Source organism: Cibotium barometz, chromosome 18 (genome assembly GCF_041138505.1).
Source record: "Cibotium barometz isolate CiBa-2024 chromosome 18, ASM4113850v1, whole genome shotgun sequence".
NCBI lineage: Eukaryota > Viridiplantae > Streptophyta > Polypodiopsida > Cyatheales > Cibotiaceae > Cibotium > Cibotium barometz.
Genome location: NC_141063.1, coordinates 38,227,433 through 38,247,031, shown reverse-complemented (window position 1 = coordinate 38,247,031; position 19,599 = coordinate 38,227,433). Strand labels below are relative to the sequence as shown.

Here is a 19,599-nt window from a genome sequence, read left to right as displayed (position 1 = left end):
GCCAGATTATGCAACATGTGTGAAAATTTCTACAGATGCCTCCCTAAAAGAGATGATTCCTCTTGGTGCTTTGGTGATGTTAACATCTCTCATTGTGGGAATCTCGTTTGGAGTGGAGACATCGACTGGAGTTTTGGCTGGAGCACTAGTCTCTGGTGTGCAGGTATGTCTCATAATTTTCTCTGTCTTAAAATTTTCCAAGTCTCGGGTTTGTTAGTAATTGGAACAGTTAGTGTGTCGAGCATTGAAATATTGTCTTCTCATTTTGGTGGGCTCATAAACAAATCTACCGAGTAGTTCTCTTTACATATTCTTTTTCTGATAGCTCATTACACAAGGCATCACAAAATTCATTAAAATTTTTGTGATGCCTTGTGATGAGCTATCAGAAAAAGAATATGTAAAGAGAACTACTCGGTAGATTTGTTTATGAGCCCACCAAAATGAGAAGACAATATTTCAATGCTCGACACACTAACTGTTCCAATTGCTAACAAACCCGAGACATGGAAAATTTGAAGACAGAGAAAATTATGAGACATACCTGCACACCAGAGACTAGTGCTCCAGCCAAAACTCCTGTCGATGTCTCCACTCCAAACAAGATTCCCACAATGAGAGATGTTAACATCACCAAAGCACCAGGAAGAATTATCTCTTTTAGGGAGGCATCTGTAGAAATTTTCACACATGTTGCATAATTTGGCTTGGTGACACCCTCCATTCAACAGAACACAATGCTGTATACAACAAAACCACCCACCTTTCCAATAGCAGCTGCTGTGTTTCCTGCAGCATCCAGGGCATCAGTTCGCTTATGAATTCCGTGGCTCATTCCTACCATTTTCGCGATGCCACCGACATTATCACTAATAGGTCCATAGGCCCAAAAAAACCAGTACAACACCTCCTAAAACACCAGCACAACCGCTCTCAAACCTGCAAAAACAAACCAGTACAACAGCTCCCAAAACAATTAATACTCTTACCAAGAGGCAAAAGCATAAACATGCTGACAATAAAAGAAACAACAACAAATGTGTCGAAATCCAACAAATTAGTGAAAACCTTGCCAAGCTTTTCATTATGAAAATATCGAGTCTGAGCCAAGAAGTATAGAACAACAGATTGGCTGGCCGCTGAAGCAATTACTTTTTCCAAGATGTTTTCAATGCTGTCCAACAAATCATCAAACCATCAACTACTAAAATACGAATTGCAAAGACCAGCATACTTATGCAAAATGATCATAATCCATCACATACTCTCCTTGCTTTCATATCTTTCCACATGTCATGAACACATGCCCAATCCACATCATTGACATGTGGTCCAAGAAGTGAAATTCTCATCAATGCCTCAAGAGTCTTTACATCTAAACATTGGCGTTGATATGTCTTAATGACATTTTGCTTAGAGAATCCTCGCTCACATGAAACTGATGAGGCTGGTATCACCAACATGATTTGCCAGAGCTTCATCATGTTTGGATACGTGTTTTGCCATTCCATATTGGTAGAAAAGACACGCCAAGCATCCATCATATTCATACTCTCACAACCATAACACAACACATCTATAAATGACAATAAGTCATTCTTGCAAGCTTGCTTATCCACAAAAAATCCTCCAAATCTGTTCAACAATTCATCAAGCCATTTGGTTACCTTTTCCTCCCTTTCTGAAGTATCACGCGGCCTTTTTGCATCACGAGGATAATATTGTGGGCTAAACAACTTCACTGCATTGAACAAAAATACATCTGGAAATCTTTCATTTATGCAATCAATGACCTTTTGCACAAAACTCTTCGCAAGATCAACACAAGTCATTACATCACCTGCAAAGGGATCTAAGGGAATTCCTTTTTTATCCTTGCTTGGAATTCTCGCATAAGAAAGCGCATGTGCATATATTTTTCCCTCCTCATTTACATGTTGCAAAATTCCACTTTCGGTGTCAGACATGAACTTCTTGAGGTACAGACTACCTTTTCCAAACTCTTGCAGCAAAAACTTTCTCCTCAACGAAGCTATACATACATCAATGCATGTACTAATGGAAGACATGTCAACAATATCTGCTTGGAATTGCTGGCTCAACATGTTCATGTCATGCAAAACATGGGCAAGCATGTGAATGCAAAAAAGAACCTTATATGTTTTCAGCTTTGCATACCAATCAGGTGCACCTTCTTGCCAAACGCTACGAATTGCAGGCATCAACTGTGTCAATCTAATCATGACATTACCTCTTGCTAACCATCTTACATCATGTATTTGAAGCACCTCAAGAGCTTGCACATTCATCTCCTTAAGCAAATCTTGAAACTCCGAATGTCGTATGCTAGAAGCAGCTATCCAAGAATAAACCTTGTTAGCAACCTTATCAATACATGAAAGACAACGAAAATGTTTTGCTGCATCTGCAACAACAGCAAGAGCTTCCCTATGTGCAATACAATGAATGCTTGTAAGATGGGGAATATCACGCTTCAACTTTGCTACCAAACCTTCATTACAACCAAGCATGGAGCTTCATTACAACCAAGCATGGAGCTATCGCCATCAGTAGCAATGCCCACCATGCGATGCTTCTCAAGTCCAAATTCAGCCAGCACTTTACTCAATTCATCATACTTGGTTTGTGCACAATCATCAGATACAGGAAGCAGACGTGCAAACTCTATTTTGCTCAATCCCTTTCCATTCAATGGTATAAAGCAAAAATATACAATCAAATGTTTCTCCATACCTCTGTCTGTTGATTCATCTAGTGTAACACCATAAAAAGGACTCTGTAGCAATTCAGCAAGATGATGATTTTTTATGTATTCAGAAATGCAATACATGAAGTCTTTTCCGGCTACTCTATTTGTGTAAGAAGAGTAGTCGTTTCATTTAGGCATACTTTCCAAACCCAAGGCATAAGCAAGGTCGCATAGTTTCTCATACTTCCTCAAGGCCAGGTCTTCTCTTGCATTGAAGTATGCAAGTTTCATAACTGTTATTACTCTAGAGGTATTTCTACATGTCATCACTTCCATGTGTGCAGGCAATTGTACGCCACTCTCACTACGAAATCGTGATGCAGCCCATGCATGTTCTTTAGACTTTCTATGCTTTCTAATTGCACTCAACATAATCGTCTTGCAGCCGTTACCTCTACCCCAAGGACCTTTTAGTTTGTACTGCTCACACCAAAGGCATTTCATAAACTCCAGTCTAACACGGACTATGTGCTTAAGAAAAGCATACTTACGTGTCCACTCTTGCCGAAACTTACGTATTGAACCTTTCTTCTCTGTTTGTGTTGCTTTGCTCTCTTCCGTGCCTATCGAAGTCGCATTGAGAGCTTCCTCTTGAGTGCTTTCTCCCAAAATCTCCAAATCTATACCAAGCTCATCCTCAAACTCCTCTACTTCTAGATCATCATACTCGTCATCATCCTCAGAGTCTCCACTGGAACCAAATAGCTCCTCCATGACTTCTTCGGTTACCTTTTTCTTTTTCAGTCTCTCTACATTCATAATGTTATTCACTCTCTTGTTGCCAAAGAATTGCACAAGAGTAGGTTGAAACACCTGCAAATATTTTAACATTGTACATTAATGACCAACATAAAACCCAAATACTAATGATTAGCACAAAAGCATATCAAAATCAATCAACACAACTTGTCAACTAATAGCATGTCAACTTACCTTTTCACATTTGCTGCTATTAGCCATGCCCTTGGATGTTGAGGGTGCACCAAAAGTAGTAGACACAAACATATTGGGAACTGCAAACAAGTAAGATGAGCCATCAATTTGCTTCCAATGTCTTTGTCTCTCTATCTCTGCACGCATACACATACACACAAAAAGAACTTAAGGTTATAAGTATAATAGCCTCGGGAAAGCCTTTGTATACACTCACGAAAGCAAAAGTGACAAACACATACACACACATCATGCAGTGTGTATGAATGTCTATAACACTCTGTCACTCTGTGTGTGTGTGTGTGTGTGTAACACTGTAAAGATGTAAAATTTAAATAGCAAATGTTTATTTTCGCACCTCAAATGCCAAATGGGGCAATGTGAGAACCTGCAGGCTACAGTCTCTGGAGGGGAGCCTGAAACGGACAATCCAGGGAGCGATTCAAAGGGCAAAAGCCATTCGGCAGTTGGTCCTCCTTCGGTTGCTAGTAGCTAGGGTTTGCAGAAGCATCAGAGACAAGGCATCCGCCGAGCTTTTTTTTGGCGTCCTTTGTCAGAATCTAGACAGGCGGTGCTGCCTTTTTTTTGCCTTTTTTTTTTAAAATTGCTCCCGCAGATCTATATTATTGCCTGAAAAGCATGCATATGTTCTCTTCTGCTTTCGGCTCTCCCTTGAGTTCAAGAGCGGCGCCTTTCCTGCCGCGCGATACCAGCTTCTGCCTCTACCTGTGGAGTAGGGGCTACGTGGCGAGCAGGAAGTGGAGGATGGTGTGGGTATCTTCACATGCATCGCTCTTGAGAACCTCCCCTTGTAGCCGCCTGACTGGAACGCCTCCATAGACAGCTGTAGCCTGTAGGCCATACCTGGCCCGGCTTTGGGGATCCGTGAGCGCAACGTAAGTCGCAAGAACCGGTTGGTGCTGGCCTCTCTCTCTTCGAGAGGTACTACAGTCTACATCTGGGTGGTGTTGACGGGCTAACCGCCTGTAGGCGGTCTTGATCTCGCTCTCGGGAGTCGGGAGTCGGAAGCCGTTTGGGGGATTTCTAGGACGTCGTAGACGGTGGTTGCCAGGTTGGCTTAGAAGGAGATGTATAATGTATGTATTATAAACATATTTATGTGATTATTATATAGATGTATATGTTATATACCCTTGACCCCTAAGGGTCAAAAATAGGGTGTCATTTGACACCTTAGCTTCTATTTAAAGATTTCACTAACACCCTTTCGTTAATCTACAGGCGTATTTTGACACCCAAATTGGCTCTTGAAGCCCAAATTGGGAGTCAAATTTCCGGCCTGGTGGTGGGGAAGGGTGAGCTAGATTTGAACTCGCATTGCCAACGGGTAGAGCTCCGAACTCTCGCCGCTAGCTATTCCGCTGACTCACCCCTACTTCTACTTACTTGCACTTGAGTAGTAATTAATATATAGTATTGATATAGAGTAAACAAGGGGAACATTTTGGATATATTAAATTTGTACTTGCCATGATTTGAAATTTTCAATCCATATTAAAACACTAGGAAAATCCAGCCAAACAATTACATCCTACTTTAGTAATTTTCTTGTCAAGGAAAGGTAATTCCATGGATGAGGATGCAATTTCCTTTCAGAGGATGTGCACATGGGATTGGGAGTTGGTTCTTATACTGAAATGCTATTTTCATAAGTTCACAAGGTTTTATTACCTCATTTTCAAAATACGTGTACAAAAGGTGAATTCAGCATTTACAACAATTTAAAAATCTTACTACCTTTCTTATGGATTGAAAGAATGGCTAGAGTACATAACGAGTACATGGTGCCTCCAATATGGCCCAGCTTGGCTGCCCCTTACAGGCATAACAAGCTGCTTGTAAGTTCCAAATTAGCTGATTATCCATAATGAGCTGTACAGGCCATGCATATAACAGGGTACTTTATGCATCAAAGCTTCACAGACCTTGCTTGCTTGACCATGCCTATCATTTAAAGGACGATGCTGGCAGCACTTTGTATGGGTTCAAAATCCCATTGCTATCCAAAAGGGTTTTGAATTTAGCCATCAATTGCACCTGCCATGTGATCAGGTGAAGAATCTCAATTAGCCAACCCCAAGTATCAAAATGTGCATAGCATGTATACAGACGTGTGTGTGGGTGATTTTTGTGCAGCTATGGCAACATATCAAACATTGTATGTCTACTGAAATGTACAATCCATATCCTTACCTCATGCAAGGGCATGATCACAAGAGATACAAGTTGGCCATGGCTAAAGAGCGTTAAACTAAAACATATATTATAGAAATATTTAGACTTAAATCCAAAATATTTATTATATTTTGCAAGTGCTAGTGTACAAGAAGTAATCTTACTGCTTCCGAGGGCTTGCTATAGTAAATTGCATGTGCCTTCATAAAGCCAAGTCCATGCTCTGCACTGACACTTCCTTTGTGTGAAGCAGTCCATTCATACACAAACGGTTCAATTTGTGCCAATAGCTGCAAAAACATGCAGGAAATTAGTCTTATTGCTAGTAAATATAAAGCCACAAATGGGCAATACCAAAGTGCTCAGGTTTTGTAGTGATTCTGAAGCAGGTGTGCAGGCCAGATTTGCACGTGCATGTGCACACATTAACATTAATTTAACCTTCTTATCATATTTGGGAGCTGAAATATTCAAATGCAGATTGCCATCCCCAAGATGTCCATAGCCCATGACAATAGCCAAATCCCCTGCAGCAAAGAAAATTAATTGATTTTCAGAGAAAAAGCACAACATATCATACAAAGGAGCTCTAGGAAATTCCATAATGTATATAGTTTGCAAAAAGTACCCAATCTTTTGCGCAATTCCTCCACAAGACCATACAAATGTGGCACTGGTATTGACAAGTCGTATTTATAAACTGCCCCTGCTTTTGATAAAGCTTCAGTCACACCCTGCACATTTTATTTACATGAAAGGAACATGTCAAGCATGTACGCATCATATTTTGACCAAGTCCCCATAAACCACGATGCATGCATGTGTGCATGTGCGTTCGAGTGGAGACACTACTTTGAAGCATACTAATGATTGGTAATCAACACTACAAATTGGAAATGAGACATTTTTCAAAGTGGTAGAAGCACAAACTTGAACGATTTAGTAGACACTGAAGATTTAAAAAAGATGATGGGGTTGGGGGCCTAAGTATGTCTGCTTATGGTAGCTCCCCGTATGTCCTGACGTGCACACCTCTCCACCTGCCTGCTATCTTCTCCTCTTTTCAGCGGCCACTCTTCCCTTTCTCCTTCTGCCCGCCATACCCCTCTTGTCTGCACACTTCCTTCATGCATGCAATTCACCTCGCTCCCCTTCTCTCTGTTTTTCCCGTCTTCTCTGCCTCTCGCCTTCTTCTCCCCTCTCCTGTGCAGATAAGCCCCTCTGCCTGCTTCACCCGCTTCTTCATAGCTTGCACAAGAATGCATCCTACTTGGCAAAGTGCCACGTCTAGATAGGCCGTGTCCTAACCATCTAGCCAGTGTCTAAACTGGGAACATTGCCAGGTGCCCGGGTGCTCACCACAACAGCTGCTACTCATATAGGGGGCCTCACAAAATAGAGCGCATTCGTCCTGCAATAATAACAGGAGGGTGGATCATTGAGAAAAAAATTTTCCTACATTTATTGCATGAGGATGCAAACGAGTCATATGTACACACCTTGCATGGTGATGTACAGTAGAGTGTGCACGCAGATGAGTCAAATGTACATGCCTTGCAGCATCTTGGTGATGATGACGATGATGTTTTATGCTCCTCTATTGCCATCACAGCTGAGAACTTTCTGCCCCTCATAAGGGCAGTGCAAACCTATGAGAGGCGCCAAACTAGATCTGGCACCATGTTTTCTGCCTCTTTACCATGAGAGTTGTCTCATGGAATGTGGAAGGCCTTGGTGGCGCCTTTCCTCACCACCAGGAGGAGGTCATCAAGAACCAACATCACCCTGCCGTTACAGATGGTCCTCAGACAAGGTCAAGAGGATTGCCTCTGACTTTTCATGCCACTTGTTATCTGCAAAGGCTCACTCCCCTCAAAGGGATAAGAGTTTGTGTGAACCACCTCTTATAGACGCTTTTATGTGTGAGTGTGAGAAGCAGTGATGTCTCAAAGATAAGGTTTTAAGCCTTAAAAAAACATTGTACTCCTTGAAGCTTTTATAACATCAATCAAAATTATCATTGAGTCGTGCATATACTCTCTTTCTATCTCTAGAACTTCTCTCTCTCTGTCTCTCTCTCTCTCTCTCTGTGCACATGCACAGCATGGACTCTTCCATCCTCCACAGCTGTTGTTTTGTGCTAACCCTAATTCCAAGAAATAGTATACAGCTGGGGTTTCTACATCAACCATCAACATCCACGTGGTGGCTGTAATTTAGTGGTGCTGCTGGTCGCCTAAATCTGCACACCAGCGCACACGTGCCTCTGGTTGTGAATAGAGACAGCGGCGGTGCTAGCTAAGGTTGTGCAGGTGGTGCGAGCAGCGGCGCAGTAGGCAGAGGCAACAGCGGTCAAAAGAGAAGGTGATTGTACCTATGGCCGCAGAGCTGACAGATGTGAAGACAACGATGTGTTGATGTCAGCAGAAACGGTGCACAGCAACTGCGTTGACGTGGGCCTAAATCGACATATCATCGGCATGGAAGTCATTAAACTTCCAAAAATTTGCCTTTTCTTGTTTTTGTGTGAGTCATGGGTTCTCTGCCCGGGGAGTCCCCCGAAATCTGAGTTAAATAATCCCTCTGTGTGTTCTTTCCTTCATATGTTTGTATCGCCTTCACTTATAAAAGGCTCCATGTTATCTTCTATCCTGTTAGGAGCTAGAGGGGGTGATGAAGAACGGACTTTTCTACTTCAGTCACGTGCGGATTGGAGGATTAGCATGACACGGGAGGTGCGCATCGCTAGATCACTCCCTTACAACATATGTGATGGAGTTAGAAGGTAGCTACTTCCTTTGTGTGTTGGTCTCACCACCTCTCTGAAGAGTGGTTTGTTGGGTATTCGGAGGCTCATGTGTGTGTGAAACCGCCCTTAGATGGCTTAGTGTGTTCATGTGTGTGAATTACCTCTTATAGCCGCTTTTATGTTTGAGTGTGCACCAATGTCATATGTTTAGCCATGTGTCATTGCCCCAATGAGTGTGATGTGTCAAAGATAAGGTTTTTAAGCCTATTGAAAACATTGTACTCCTTGAAGCTTTTATAACATCAATCAATAGAATTATCATTGAGTTGTGCATATACTCTCTCTCTATCTCTAGAACTTTGTGCTCTCACTCTCTCTCTCTCTCTCTCTCTTGACGCCCACGCTTACCAAGACCTCGTCCATGGCCGCTTCATCACCGGTGGATTAGAGCCATCATCACCCGCCACAGGAGACGACTGCCCCACCACTTTAGTTTCTCTATCTTACAGCATCCCATGAGAGAGATACTGAGATGAGCAGATTACACCACTCTTATGCTAGTTGTAGATATTATACACTTTTGTTGTACCTCAGTAGGAGTATTTTCCTTTCATAGCTGTTTAGGACTTTTTTAGTCCTTTTTGTCTTACTTTTGATGAGACACCATCAGCTGTGTACTATGTTTTGGTCTCATAGGCCACTTTGGCCTTCCGCAGACATTAATATCTCTTTCTTTCTTTCTTTCTCTCTATGCACACGCACAGCATGGACAGCTTCCATGTTCCATAGCTGTTGTTCCTTTTTTTTTTTTTTTTTTTTTCCCCACGAGAAAAAGATCCTTCTATTAGTTAATGAGAAAACGCCATAGGGCTACAAAGCTCACCTCGCAAGGAGGGATAAAAACACAGTGAACTCCTGAGCTCCACCCCCGTGGCTGGCCGCTCTCTGGGGGGGGCTACCTAGTAGTACATATGGGAGGTGAGAAAAGCCAGACTGGAGGCCTGTAGTGCCAAGTGACATCCTCGCCCCTCGCGGTGAGGAAAGGGCCAGGCTGCCAAGTGCGGAGGAAAGCCTTGCGGCGCCCTCTCATGCGATCCGAGTCGCCCTGGGTGGAGTTTCCCCCAATGTCCTCTCAAGGTGTGAATGATGTCCACCCAGAGGGCCTGAATGACCTCCGCCGGTGGAGTCGCCTGGCGGTCAATGGCCTCCCTGCATCGGGCTCTCCATATGTGCCAAGCCGTCATGCTGCTGATCATCTCCCATCTGTGCCCGACCCCCTCCTGAGGGGCTGCCGAAGAGAAGTCTGGCGTCGGAACCACCGCCATCGCCCTGTCAGAGACCTGGATGGTCGCACTGCCAGGGACGTCCTCATATCCAAGGGCCGGGCCGCTGTCCGTGGCCCACGCCACCGCACCCCACGTCACCAGCATCTCACCTGGTGAGCCTGCAAAAACCATCCTGAGAGCGCGCTGCCAGACCTGCTGTGCCTGTGGGCAATCCCATAAGCAGTGCCGCTGCGACTCCTGTGCATGGCCGCATCGAGGGCAGGACGCTGGGTGTCTGCCAAAAGCTAGCCAAGCCCCCACAGCCAGTCCTCTATGCGCTGTGAGCCAGAGAAAAAGCGTCACCTTCCGGGGCCGGAAGCTGGCCCAAAGGCGCTGCCAGAAGTCCCTAAGAAAGGCATGGGAGAGCCCCTGTCGCCGCCAATGCTCGGCCGCCGCCGGGGTGCTCGCTATCCTGTGCCTCTGAATCCGCCGCCCCAGCCTCGCTGTGTACTGAAAAAAGGGGATGCCTGGGCTGGTAGGGGCCAAGTAGGGATCTCGCCAAAACCACTCACCTGGATCCCACTGAAGGCGAATAAGAGGCCTGCTGTCCCAAGCCCATAATCTCCAAGAACAGTCCTCCCCTATCGAGGCCGGTGAGGGGTCTACATGCCACTGTCTCTGATGAAAGCCGACCACCCGCACCCTCTGAAGAATACAACCCTGGAGCCCATCCAAATCTAGTCGTGTCCTCTGAAGCTGGCCACCCTCTCCCACCTCGAAAGTGAGTGGGGCGACTCTCTCCGCTGTGCCGCAGACCGCTAGAAGGATCTCATGCCGAGTAAAGACACCCATCCACTGTGGAGGTGGAGGGTCCTGTACTGGGGTCCGCCACTCCCGGGGGATGGCCGCCTCAATGTCCTGTCTTATCAACTCTCTGCCCCTCATCCCACTGAGTCTCCTCTCCTGAGCCTCTAGAGGCAGCTGCTGAAAACATACCCAGTCCATAGCTGTTGTTCTATGCTAACCCTAATTCCAAGACATAGTGCCCCCGATTGGTTGAGATCTCCCTTTGTATGATTTTATTTTACTTAAAAGAAGTCTCTAATCTTGAAGAAAAGAACACAAAATTATTTAGTAATATTAAACTAATGCTTTTTTTAGAGGACTATACCCTCGAGAAACCTTAGTCACAAGAAAAGAAAGTAGAAAAAATAATATACGTAGGAGAAAAATCAGTCATTTACTTCTCTTATACGCCAAAAGGATGTGATTTGCTGGCTGTCTTGAGCGACTGTTCCATCAGGAACTAGACCTTTCTCCATGCAGCTCTCCAGAAAATCATCAAGCTTTTCCCTGGTCATAACAAGGGCATGTTCAAGAAAGTTAACCTGAGGGTTATATGCATGTGTGTGTCTGTGCACACGTGTTGTGTGCATGTGCGAGTAGGGTTTTGAGCTCACACCCCTTGCTGGGCAGCATGGTACAATAGCCACTCAGGCAAGGGAATTATATTGGCATTTTATTAGATAGAATGAAAATGCAGGCCCATCTCGGCCATCTGCCATCCAACCGCTAATTTGTGCCATGTTCTGTACCTAGCCTTAGGAGGTGCATCCCCAATAGGGTTGGGAACTTGCCAATGCCAAGGATCTTGCAGACCATATCTCTGGTATCATAATGCTTGTGAATACATTCTATAGAAGCACAAACGCTGATTGGGGAGGTCGTGATGGTGGTGGCATGATAACTGTGTTTTTTTTTAACAATTTATTTTTTATGGAATTATTATGTTTGTGTGTTAAATTATTTCAAACAACCTTGTGAGGGCTTCCTGTCTATCCTCTCAATGTGAGAGCTTGCTGCAAGACCAGAGAAGGATAACATACCTGTCATGATTTTGGCTGCTTCCAGTTGTTTCAATCAGTAAGTAGAAGTCTTGCTTTGAGGCCGGCAAAGGATCCCGAGAATCATCTGAGTGGTTTAATACCTTCATTAGAAACAGAATCCAAAATTATCACGACTCCAAATTACTGAAAAGTTGTGCAAACACAACAATCTGCATACAAACCTCAGTTTTCAAAGAGCCATTCCCTACTGTGTCTTTCCTCCATGGATCTACTGTGAAAAAAAATCGCTGATGGGCTTTACATGGAAAGCATATTGGAAAGTCTTGGATATACACTGCTGCCCAAATGTCAAGCCTTGTCTATCCCATTAACCTACTATCCTCTGTAATTTGAAAGAAGGTGATGAGTGTCTGTAGCTGAGTGGTATCCTATTAACTGAGTGGTATCCTATTAAGAGTCATAAATCTCTCCCAGAGACTCTTCACCTGGAAGGAGGAAGAGGCCTAAACATATTTTACTACCATACCAAATGGTCCAAAACCCTCTTGGAATAGGCAATAATATTTACCCCTAAACTTATAGTCAATAGGACATCTGAAAAGATAGTGCTTCTCCATCTCAATCTCCCTTATCTCGCATAGGGGGCAGATCCTGTAAGACCTGTAAGATTGTGGATCAGCATATAGACAGAGCATATGAAAAGATAGTGCTCCTCCATCTCAGTATGCTTGGCTCACATAACTGGCAGATGCTATAAGACTGTGGATCCCCATAGAGCCCCTATCTCTCAGATGATGTCCGCAGACTTCGTGTAGCAGGGTTGGCTTCCTGGACACTATGTCCGGGAGTCCTAGATACTCATGACACAATGTAACACTTAAAACAGACTTGAACATAAGCATAGAACAATGCACAAGAATACTGTAAACATCAATTGTATTACTTTCAAGAAGCTGTTACACCGGGCACACCCATCAGTGGTCACAGTGAAATGGACAACACACAGGACAGAATCACACAGTGACTACATGACTCAATGAACAAGACAAAATGACAATGACAAAGCAGACTAAGCTGAAAAGATGTATGTAGAATAGGATTCCCAACGGTTCCATTATGTGTCTTTCATAGTTGTCACGGTACGAAAATACGATACCGTACGGGAATTTTTGGTACGATATGAAATTTTCGGATACCGTACGATAAAATACGGTTTTTTTTTTCCACTTACAACCCATGGACCTTCAAGCTTGAATGTGAGGGAAGGTTGGGAACAGTGCTTGAGGAACCAGAACATGGATATGTGTCTCTCCCAGTTGGATCTCCCAATTGTCTCCAAAAAAGAACCTGGATGGGTAATGCAATACCAAAGGTCTCCCAGTGTAGCATTTATGACTAAGGGACCGTCCTTGCATAATTACGAGCAGTGCATCTAGAATGATAGGTTTAGGGATTCCTCTCTAGATCAAAATGGCCATGTCCAAACCTTCTCCCTCATACATAACTTGAGAATCTAACTGTCTAGCCTACCTATACCAGGGATCTCCAAGTGATGTAGCAAGATTCTCTCATCCTACCAATCAAGTGTACACTACCAGTCTACCTTGCCAGATTTTTTAGGTCTCTCAACAACCCCATATGGAATACTGAATGGACACGAAAGTTGCGAAGTATTGCGAGCATTTGGGATCTTTGTTAAGCAAGGTTTCTATATTTTTTTTAAGCATTTGGAAAAAAATATATATTGGGGGGGAATTTTTTAAAAAAAAACCTTGTACCATACGATACCGTACAATATCGTACGGTATCGTACTGTACGGTACAAATGGGTTCGTACCGGTACAAGAAACAACTATGGTGTCTTTTAATGCTTTGGAGAATCACACCATATACAAGGATGCCATCGGTGAGTATCTCCTATCTTTGGAAGATGCCAATCAGCGTGACAATGTGGTGCCAGCTGGCGGGTGCTCCTCCCATGTATCGGTTGGTGCGCTTCTTAGAGATTCTTTGGAAATCCGTTGTTGCGGCCACTGGTGGTTTAGCCAACTGGATGGTCCAACTGGACCAGACTGTAATACTGCACACTGTGGGGACCCTTACTGATTGATTGAGGAACTCAAACAAACTTGCATAAGTTAAAAAGGTGAAGAATTTAGTGAAGCATGATAAAGGTGCACCTAGCACTGTGTGTGAAAAGAACACCTATGCCCCTATCAATATCCATGCAGCATCTGCTCCTTTGTCTCAACAATGACAGTCTCAGGATCACCGACGGTTTGATGCCTCTGTGTAATAAGGCTCACTCGTCACACTGTCCCTTTGAGGTCATCGAGTGTGAGGGCCTCTGACCTCTAGTCTTTCTCATTCTTCCTGACCCCTATGTGGGCATGGAGTTGTGATGAAGGAGGTCTCCCAGGGGTGCATCTAATTTGTTGCATGAGACGTCTTAGGGCTAGTTCACCTTCCCAGGCTAGAGGCTTCCCTAGCCCTCTTTCTGCATTCCTTAGTATCATCATAAAAGGAGGTCAGAAGTCTCTAACCTTCAACTTGTCAACTTGCTTTCATGCATCTATTAAGCCTTTTGACTCAGATAAAATGAATCAACACCTCCAATTATGCCAAAATAGAATAATGAGGATGGGAAAACCACACTCGAGTTACCATATCCAATGCAGGCCTGTCCAAGAACTCGAATGCAGAGAGAATTTCTCCAAGCCTACTCTTGGCTTCTTTCAAAACTTTCTGTAACAATAAAAAGGGTGCCTTAATGTCTGCTGATTGATTTAGTTTTGTTTTGCAACTTTTACATATGCCAACTGTCTAAAAGTCTTTAATTTAAAGACATAAAAAAGCATGGAAATACCTGGCAACTTGCATAATTCTCACAACTAAAAAAAGCCACATTTTTGGAGAAAAGCCTTGGTGGTGTCAATATAGATACTTTTGTCACCACTCCCAAAGTACCTTCAGCGCCTTATGAAACAAAAAAATAATCTGTTAATTTTGATCCATGAATACAGTAATTTAGGTAAACCGAAAGCACATGGGTCTTCATACCAATAAAAAGCTGCTTCAAGTCATAACCTGTGTTGTCTTTCCTCAAGGTTCTCAAAACATCAATCACCTCACCATTTGCAAGAACAACCTCGAGCCCTAGAAAAAATAAATCTCCAATTAGTTTTGCATGTTCTCGAAACCTTAAACCCAAAGTGTGCGTACATGTGCAGCAAAAGGTTTACCCACATGGCAAAAAGGTTTACCCAAAGTGTGCGTACATGTGCAGCAAAAGGTTTACCCACATGGCAAAAGCATGTGAGATAAAAGGGAAACAAGCTTACCAAGGACATTGGCCCGCAATGAACCATAACGTAGCAAGTGTATCCCACCAGCATTGGTTGATATATTTCCTCCAATTTGGCAAGACCCTTTAGCACCGAAATCCAGGGGCATCATATATCTTAAACAAAGCAAACATTCAATTACATAATCAGTGAGACACTATAAAAAAGGGGTCTACTCCAATGAAATCATTTCAAATGTAGAGAAAGTTTTTTTTTGGGGCTTTGTGCTTATGCTTACCCTTTTTCTCCAAGGTAATGGTCAAGGGTTTCAAGAATGCAGCCAGCTTCACACACAAGGATTCCATTCACCTGAAGGTAGGAAAGAAGCACTAAGACTACAATCAAATATATTGGCTTTTATTGCAGACCAACATTGTCTACTCCTAGATAAGCAAACCTATGTTGTGTGAGAGTGTTGTGTTGTGGGTCGTTTTTTTTTTTTTTTGTGTGTGTGTGTGTGTGTGTGTGGAGGGGGCTGGCTGTTGTGTGCAATGGAGAGGTGCTGGAGACCTTACCTCATCAAAGGAAATAATACTGCTCATTGCACCAAGGCTCAGGATTACCTACAAGCAATACAGTACCAAAAACATCATAAAAATATGGCACTGCTCAAAATAATCACATTCCAGGTATGTCCTCTACCTTGATCCACAGTGGTTCTATGCTAGGTTATCCATGGGCATGGTCTAGTCAAGACCTTACAGTTTGCTTGTAGGACATTGACGCCTTGTGATGTGGGCTGGCTGATGTGCGCTGAACATGTGGAGGTGACAGGCTGCTTTCTGTGAAGTAAGCTTTATCTCGAAGACAGGAAAGGATGAAGTCAAAACTAAGAAAAGCTGGGAGAAGAAGAAGGTGGCTAAGCTAAAGAAGCAAAAGTTGGGTGATTCTTCAGTGTTCACACAGTGATGAGCGCTCTTCAGAAATAGCAACGGTTGGCATGGTAGTTGTTGATGAGACCCTTTTCTGTCTTGATGGTGACTTCCGCTTCTCTTTGGGCCAGAAGGGGAAGATGGAAGTGAGAAGGAAATAAGCCTCCTTGGTTTCTGGTCAGGTTTCTTCATTGGCAAGCTGAGAGTGCACGCCCAGAGCTGGGAAGATGTGAGGTGGTGACGCCTTTGGTCAAAGGGTAGCTCCCCAGACTGATCATTACAGGTTTGTCCTCAATGGAAGTCCACACAGCATCAATATTCATAAAACAAGAGTTGTCCACCATTACGACCTAGGTGGTTAATCGGATGCAGATAGCTTGAAGTTGGAGTTAGCATTGACGAAGTGTGATGCTCCTGAATCTCATCGGAAAGTTCTAAAAGCAGCACGTGGACAGGGATGCATAAAGAGTTCCTCCAGTTACTGGAGAGTTCTCTAGAAACATCGGCATGAACACATCCACATCAGCTTCACAACCATAGAGATGAGAGGCGGGGTTGGAATGTGTGTGGAACATCTCCATTTCTGAGACCATATGGGGGACAGTCGGAGAGCACCGTGTGTGTGGGGTCCGCTTAGGAGAAAAAGCAGGGGCAGCGGCCTTGGTCGGGGATGACGAAACGGCTGCCATGGAGGAGTCCTGGAAGGGTGGAGACCAGAGAAAGCCCACTAATGCCAACGCACCAAAGCCAAAGGGGAACCTGAAGGGCGAAGAGGTGAAGGGGTCTCGAGAAGAAGGGGTGAGGCTAAGGTGATGAGGGGCAACACAGGAAAAAGGGGGGGGTGGGCAGGGGGGGGGGACAGAAAAATGAAAGCGCAAAACCGGAGCGGGGCAGGGACGGGCTGCTGTACACAGGGCGGCGCGGGGAAGGCGGTGGTTGCGGAGGGGCCCGCAAGGAGGGGCTTTCTCTGGTCTCCTGGAAGGGTGGAGACCAGAGAAAGCCGACTGATGCCAATGCACCAGAAACCGAAGGGAACCTGAAGGGTGAAGAGGCGAAGGCACTCGAGAAGAAGGGGTGAGGCTAAGGTGATGAGGGGCAACACAGGAAACAAAAGGAGGAACAGGGGGGGGCGGGCGCAGCAGAAAGATGAAAGGGCGAAACCAGGGCGGGCAGGCTGCTGTACACATAGGGGGGTGGCGCTGGGAAGGTGGTGGATGCGGAGGGGCATGCAAGGAGGAGGAGGGAATGCGAAGTAGGAGGATGAAGGAGGAGGGGCAGGTGGGCGAAGGCGATGGAAGGGAGGCAGCATGCAAGAGGAGGGGAAGGTGATGGCGGGGAGGCAGCACACAGAGGAGGGGCAGGCCAGCAGCATGCGGGAGAAGGGGAAGGCAGATGGGAGCGCTCAGAAGGAGGGGGCCGGTGGAAGCGCAAAGGAGGGGGAAGAGGGGAGAATGGCGATGGCTGGGGAGGTGCGCAGGCGGGAGGGGGGGGTGGGGGGCGGTCTCCAGCTCTTTCCGATTTGAGAGTGGTCTTATACTCACGTGCATAGGTATGCAAAATGGTTTGAGTAACTTCCGGGCAGGAGCATGTGAACACACGCTTGGGCAAGTCCATGGTGTGGGCAGTCTTGTATGAGCACCTGTGTGGACACATCTTTGGAATCGTGAGTATTTCTTGCTGTAGTCAGCCACCTTGAAGCATGCTATGATACAACACATTGCACATCATAATACAGCAAACAAACTGCTTGCTCCTCTCTTTTATTTCTCTTACATATGCACCACCTCGTGACTCTTGAAAAACTTTACCTCACCCAATCCCTGATTCTCCTGCTACTATGATTATAACCCATGATGCAAGAAATTGTACAATGCAAGAGTACATCTTGTATAACTGTAACCGTGCTAATGCATGCCATTTGAAATAAGGACATTTGAAAGAAATCCTTGTACTCCACTGATGCCACGACAATATTGACTCATTTGGAAGACTGGTGATGATTTGCTGTTCTTGTGACCTCCTCAGGATAGTAAATCCCCTTGTGGAAATTCCCAAAGCTCACAATTTACTTACGGGCATCTTTCCTCCCCTTTTCAAAGTTCACAATGGAGCTTCCAAATGTCTGCTATTTAGTGGACTTCTGACTTCCACCAACTAGAGATGGGAGCTTATCAGTAGCATCGCAGCACGGCACATTTGGTCTGTGCCGTACAGCAAGGCTATTCAGGGTATAGCCTCACCTCATACACTCTCTATGGCCATTGGAAGCACCTTCAGGATGGCTCACAGGTCAGGCAGAAGCACCTGCAGCCTTTCTCCACACTTGGAATTCACAACAATTCCTCACCTCATACACTCTCTAGGGCCATTTGAAGCACCTTCAGAACCGCTCACAGGTAAGGCAGAAGCACCCGCAGCCTTTCTCCACACTTGGAATTCCTCACCCAAGGAAATGTAGGTAGCACTTGGCAAGACAATCCCCAGCCCACACACACACACACAGCCCCCCAAAACCACTATGTAGTCTCACTCCGAGAGCCGCCAGCTATGGAAGGGTCACTCCCCTCCTTTCGTACAGTTTCTCTCCTCTCTAAAGGGCTGGTATCTGGCCCTATTGTGCAGATGTCGAACAATTTTTCTACTAATAGGAGGACCTTTTAAAAAGGATTCACTATCTTAGGCATGCCATCATGCATCCTACAGAATAATTGGTGCATTCCACAATGTGAGGTTGCATACAATTTTTATGACTGTCGTTTAACACAAAACATCCTTATATGACTTGGTCTTTAAGACCTTAAGTAAAGCCAGACAGAATGCAAACTACAGTATACCTCATCAAAAACAGGCACACTCCCACCAACAAGACCAGTGTTGCCACCTTGTGGAACCACTGCTAGCTTTTTTGAATTACAATATCGAAGAACTTCAGAAACCTGTGCAAAGCAACAAAAAAAAAGCCTCTTAATGCACAAGGCTAGAAAAGCTTGCAATATTTGGAACCAAGAAGATACAGCTACACACCTCCTGTGTTGTGCGCGGCCGGAGTAACACCTTGCTGCCTCCAACATACTTTCTCATCCAATCTGTGTTGGCAGCTTCTAGCTCAGACTCCTCAGTAACAATGCCCTTCTGTCCAACAATTTTTCTCAGTTCTGCAATGTCTTGATCGTTGATTGTAGAGTATCGGGGATCTCTGGAGGTTTTTGTATAAACTGTGTCCGTTGTGACCCTATCACTTTTTGACATTTGGCTACTATGCCTTTTCTGCTCCATGAGGGGCCTATTTAAATCAGGGTGGTGATGATATGAAAAGTGCTTCAAGATTTTTTCTTGACTTGAAACATATGCACAGTGATTGTTGTTCTGACAACCACCAGTGGGTTGGAGCTCAACCATTGATGCATGTGCTTGTGTAGTCACACAAAAACCGCCTCGAAAACTGGATATATATTTGAGATATCTTGGCCTACAAAGACCTGCAACCACAAAAAACACATAAATTGGTATCAGCCTGGATATCTTAGTGCTGAAGGAGGTGAGAAATACTTTCATATATGCAGCCCACGTGAGCTCATCCGATCCCAAGGAGCACTTCTGGCAAACCAGAAGAGGTTATCCAT

At 44.6% G+C, this 19,599-nt stretch overlaps 2 protein-coding genes across 7 annotated transcripts in view; both read right to left on the bottom strand.

Annotated features, from left to right (window-relative positions):
* Positions 1–724: 724 nt before the first annotated feature.
* LOC147629287 (uncharacterized) lies at positions 725–5,592 on the bottom strand. The gene is made up of 6 exons (XM_086812883.1): positions 5,462–5,592; positions 3,704–3,783; positions 3,262–3,583; positions 1,495–2,356; positions 1,069–1,174; positions 725–910 (listed from the first exon to the last, which is right to left on the bottom strand). Exons 1-6 carry the CDS (start codon positions 5,505–5,507, stop codon positions 725–727), a joined length of 1,602 nt encoding a protein of 533 aa, XP_086669009.1. The 5' UTR covers positions 5,508–5,592.
* D2HGDH (FAD-linked oxidases family protein) overlaps positions 5,368–19,599 on the bottom strand; it is a 40,527-nt gene continuing 26,295 nt past the window's right edge. For 5 of the 6 annotated variants that reach the window (XM_086812546.1, XM_086812547.1, XM_086812550.1 and 2 more), the window contains 14 exons: positions 19,001–19,455; positions 18,811–18,912; positions 15,620–15,667; positions 15,343–15,413; positions 15,102–15,220; positions 14,821–14,916; positions 14,627–14,736; positions 14,425–14,505; positions 11,800–11,900; positions 11,158–11,266; positions 6,528–6,633; positions 6,341–6,426; positions 6,064–6,189; positions 5,368–5,761 (listed from right to left, as the gene is read on the bottom strand). In XM_086812546.1, the coding sequence (XP_086668672.1) occupies positions 5,672–5,761; positions 6,064–6,189; positions 6,341–6,426; positions 6,528–6,633; positions 11,158–11,266; positions 11,800–11,900; positions 14,425–14,505; positions 14,627–14,736; positions 14,821–14,916; positions 15,102–15,220; positions 15,343–15,413; positions 15,620–15,667; positions 18,811–18,912; positions 19,001–19,455 (1,700 nt within the window). In that variant the 3' untranslated portion in view covers positions 5,368–5,671. The remainder of the gene's footprint in view (positions 5,762–6,063; positions 6,190–6,340; positions 6,427–6,527; positions 6,634–11,157; positions 11,267–11,799; positions 11,901–14,424; positions 14,506–14,626; positions 14,737–14,820; positions 14,917–15,101; positions 15,221–15,342; positions 15,414–15,619; positions 15,668–18,810; positions 18,913–19,000; positions 19,456–19,599) is intronic. The other variant, XM_086812549.1, reaches the window with a different exon arrangement.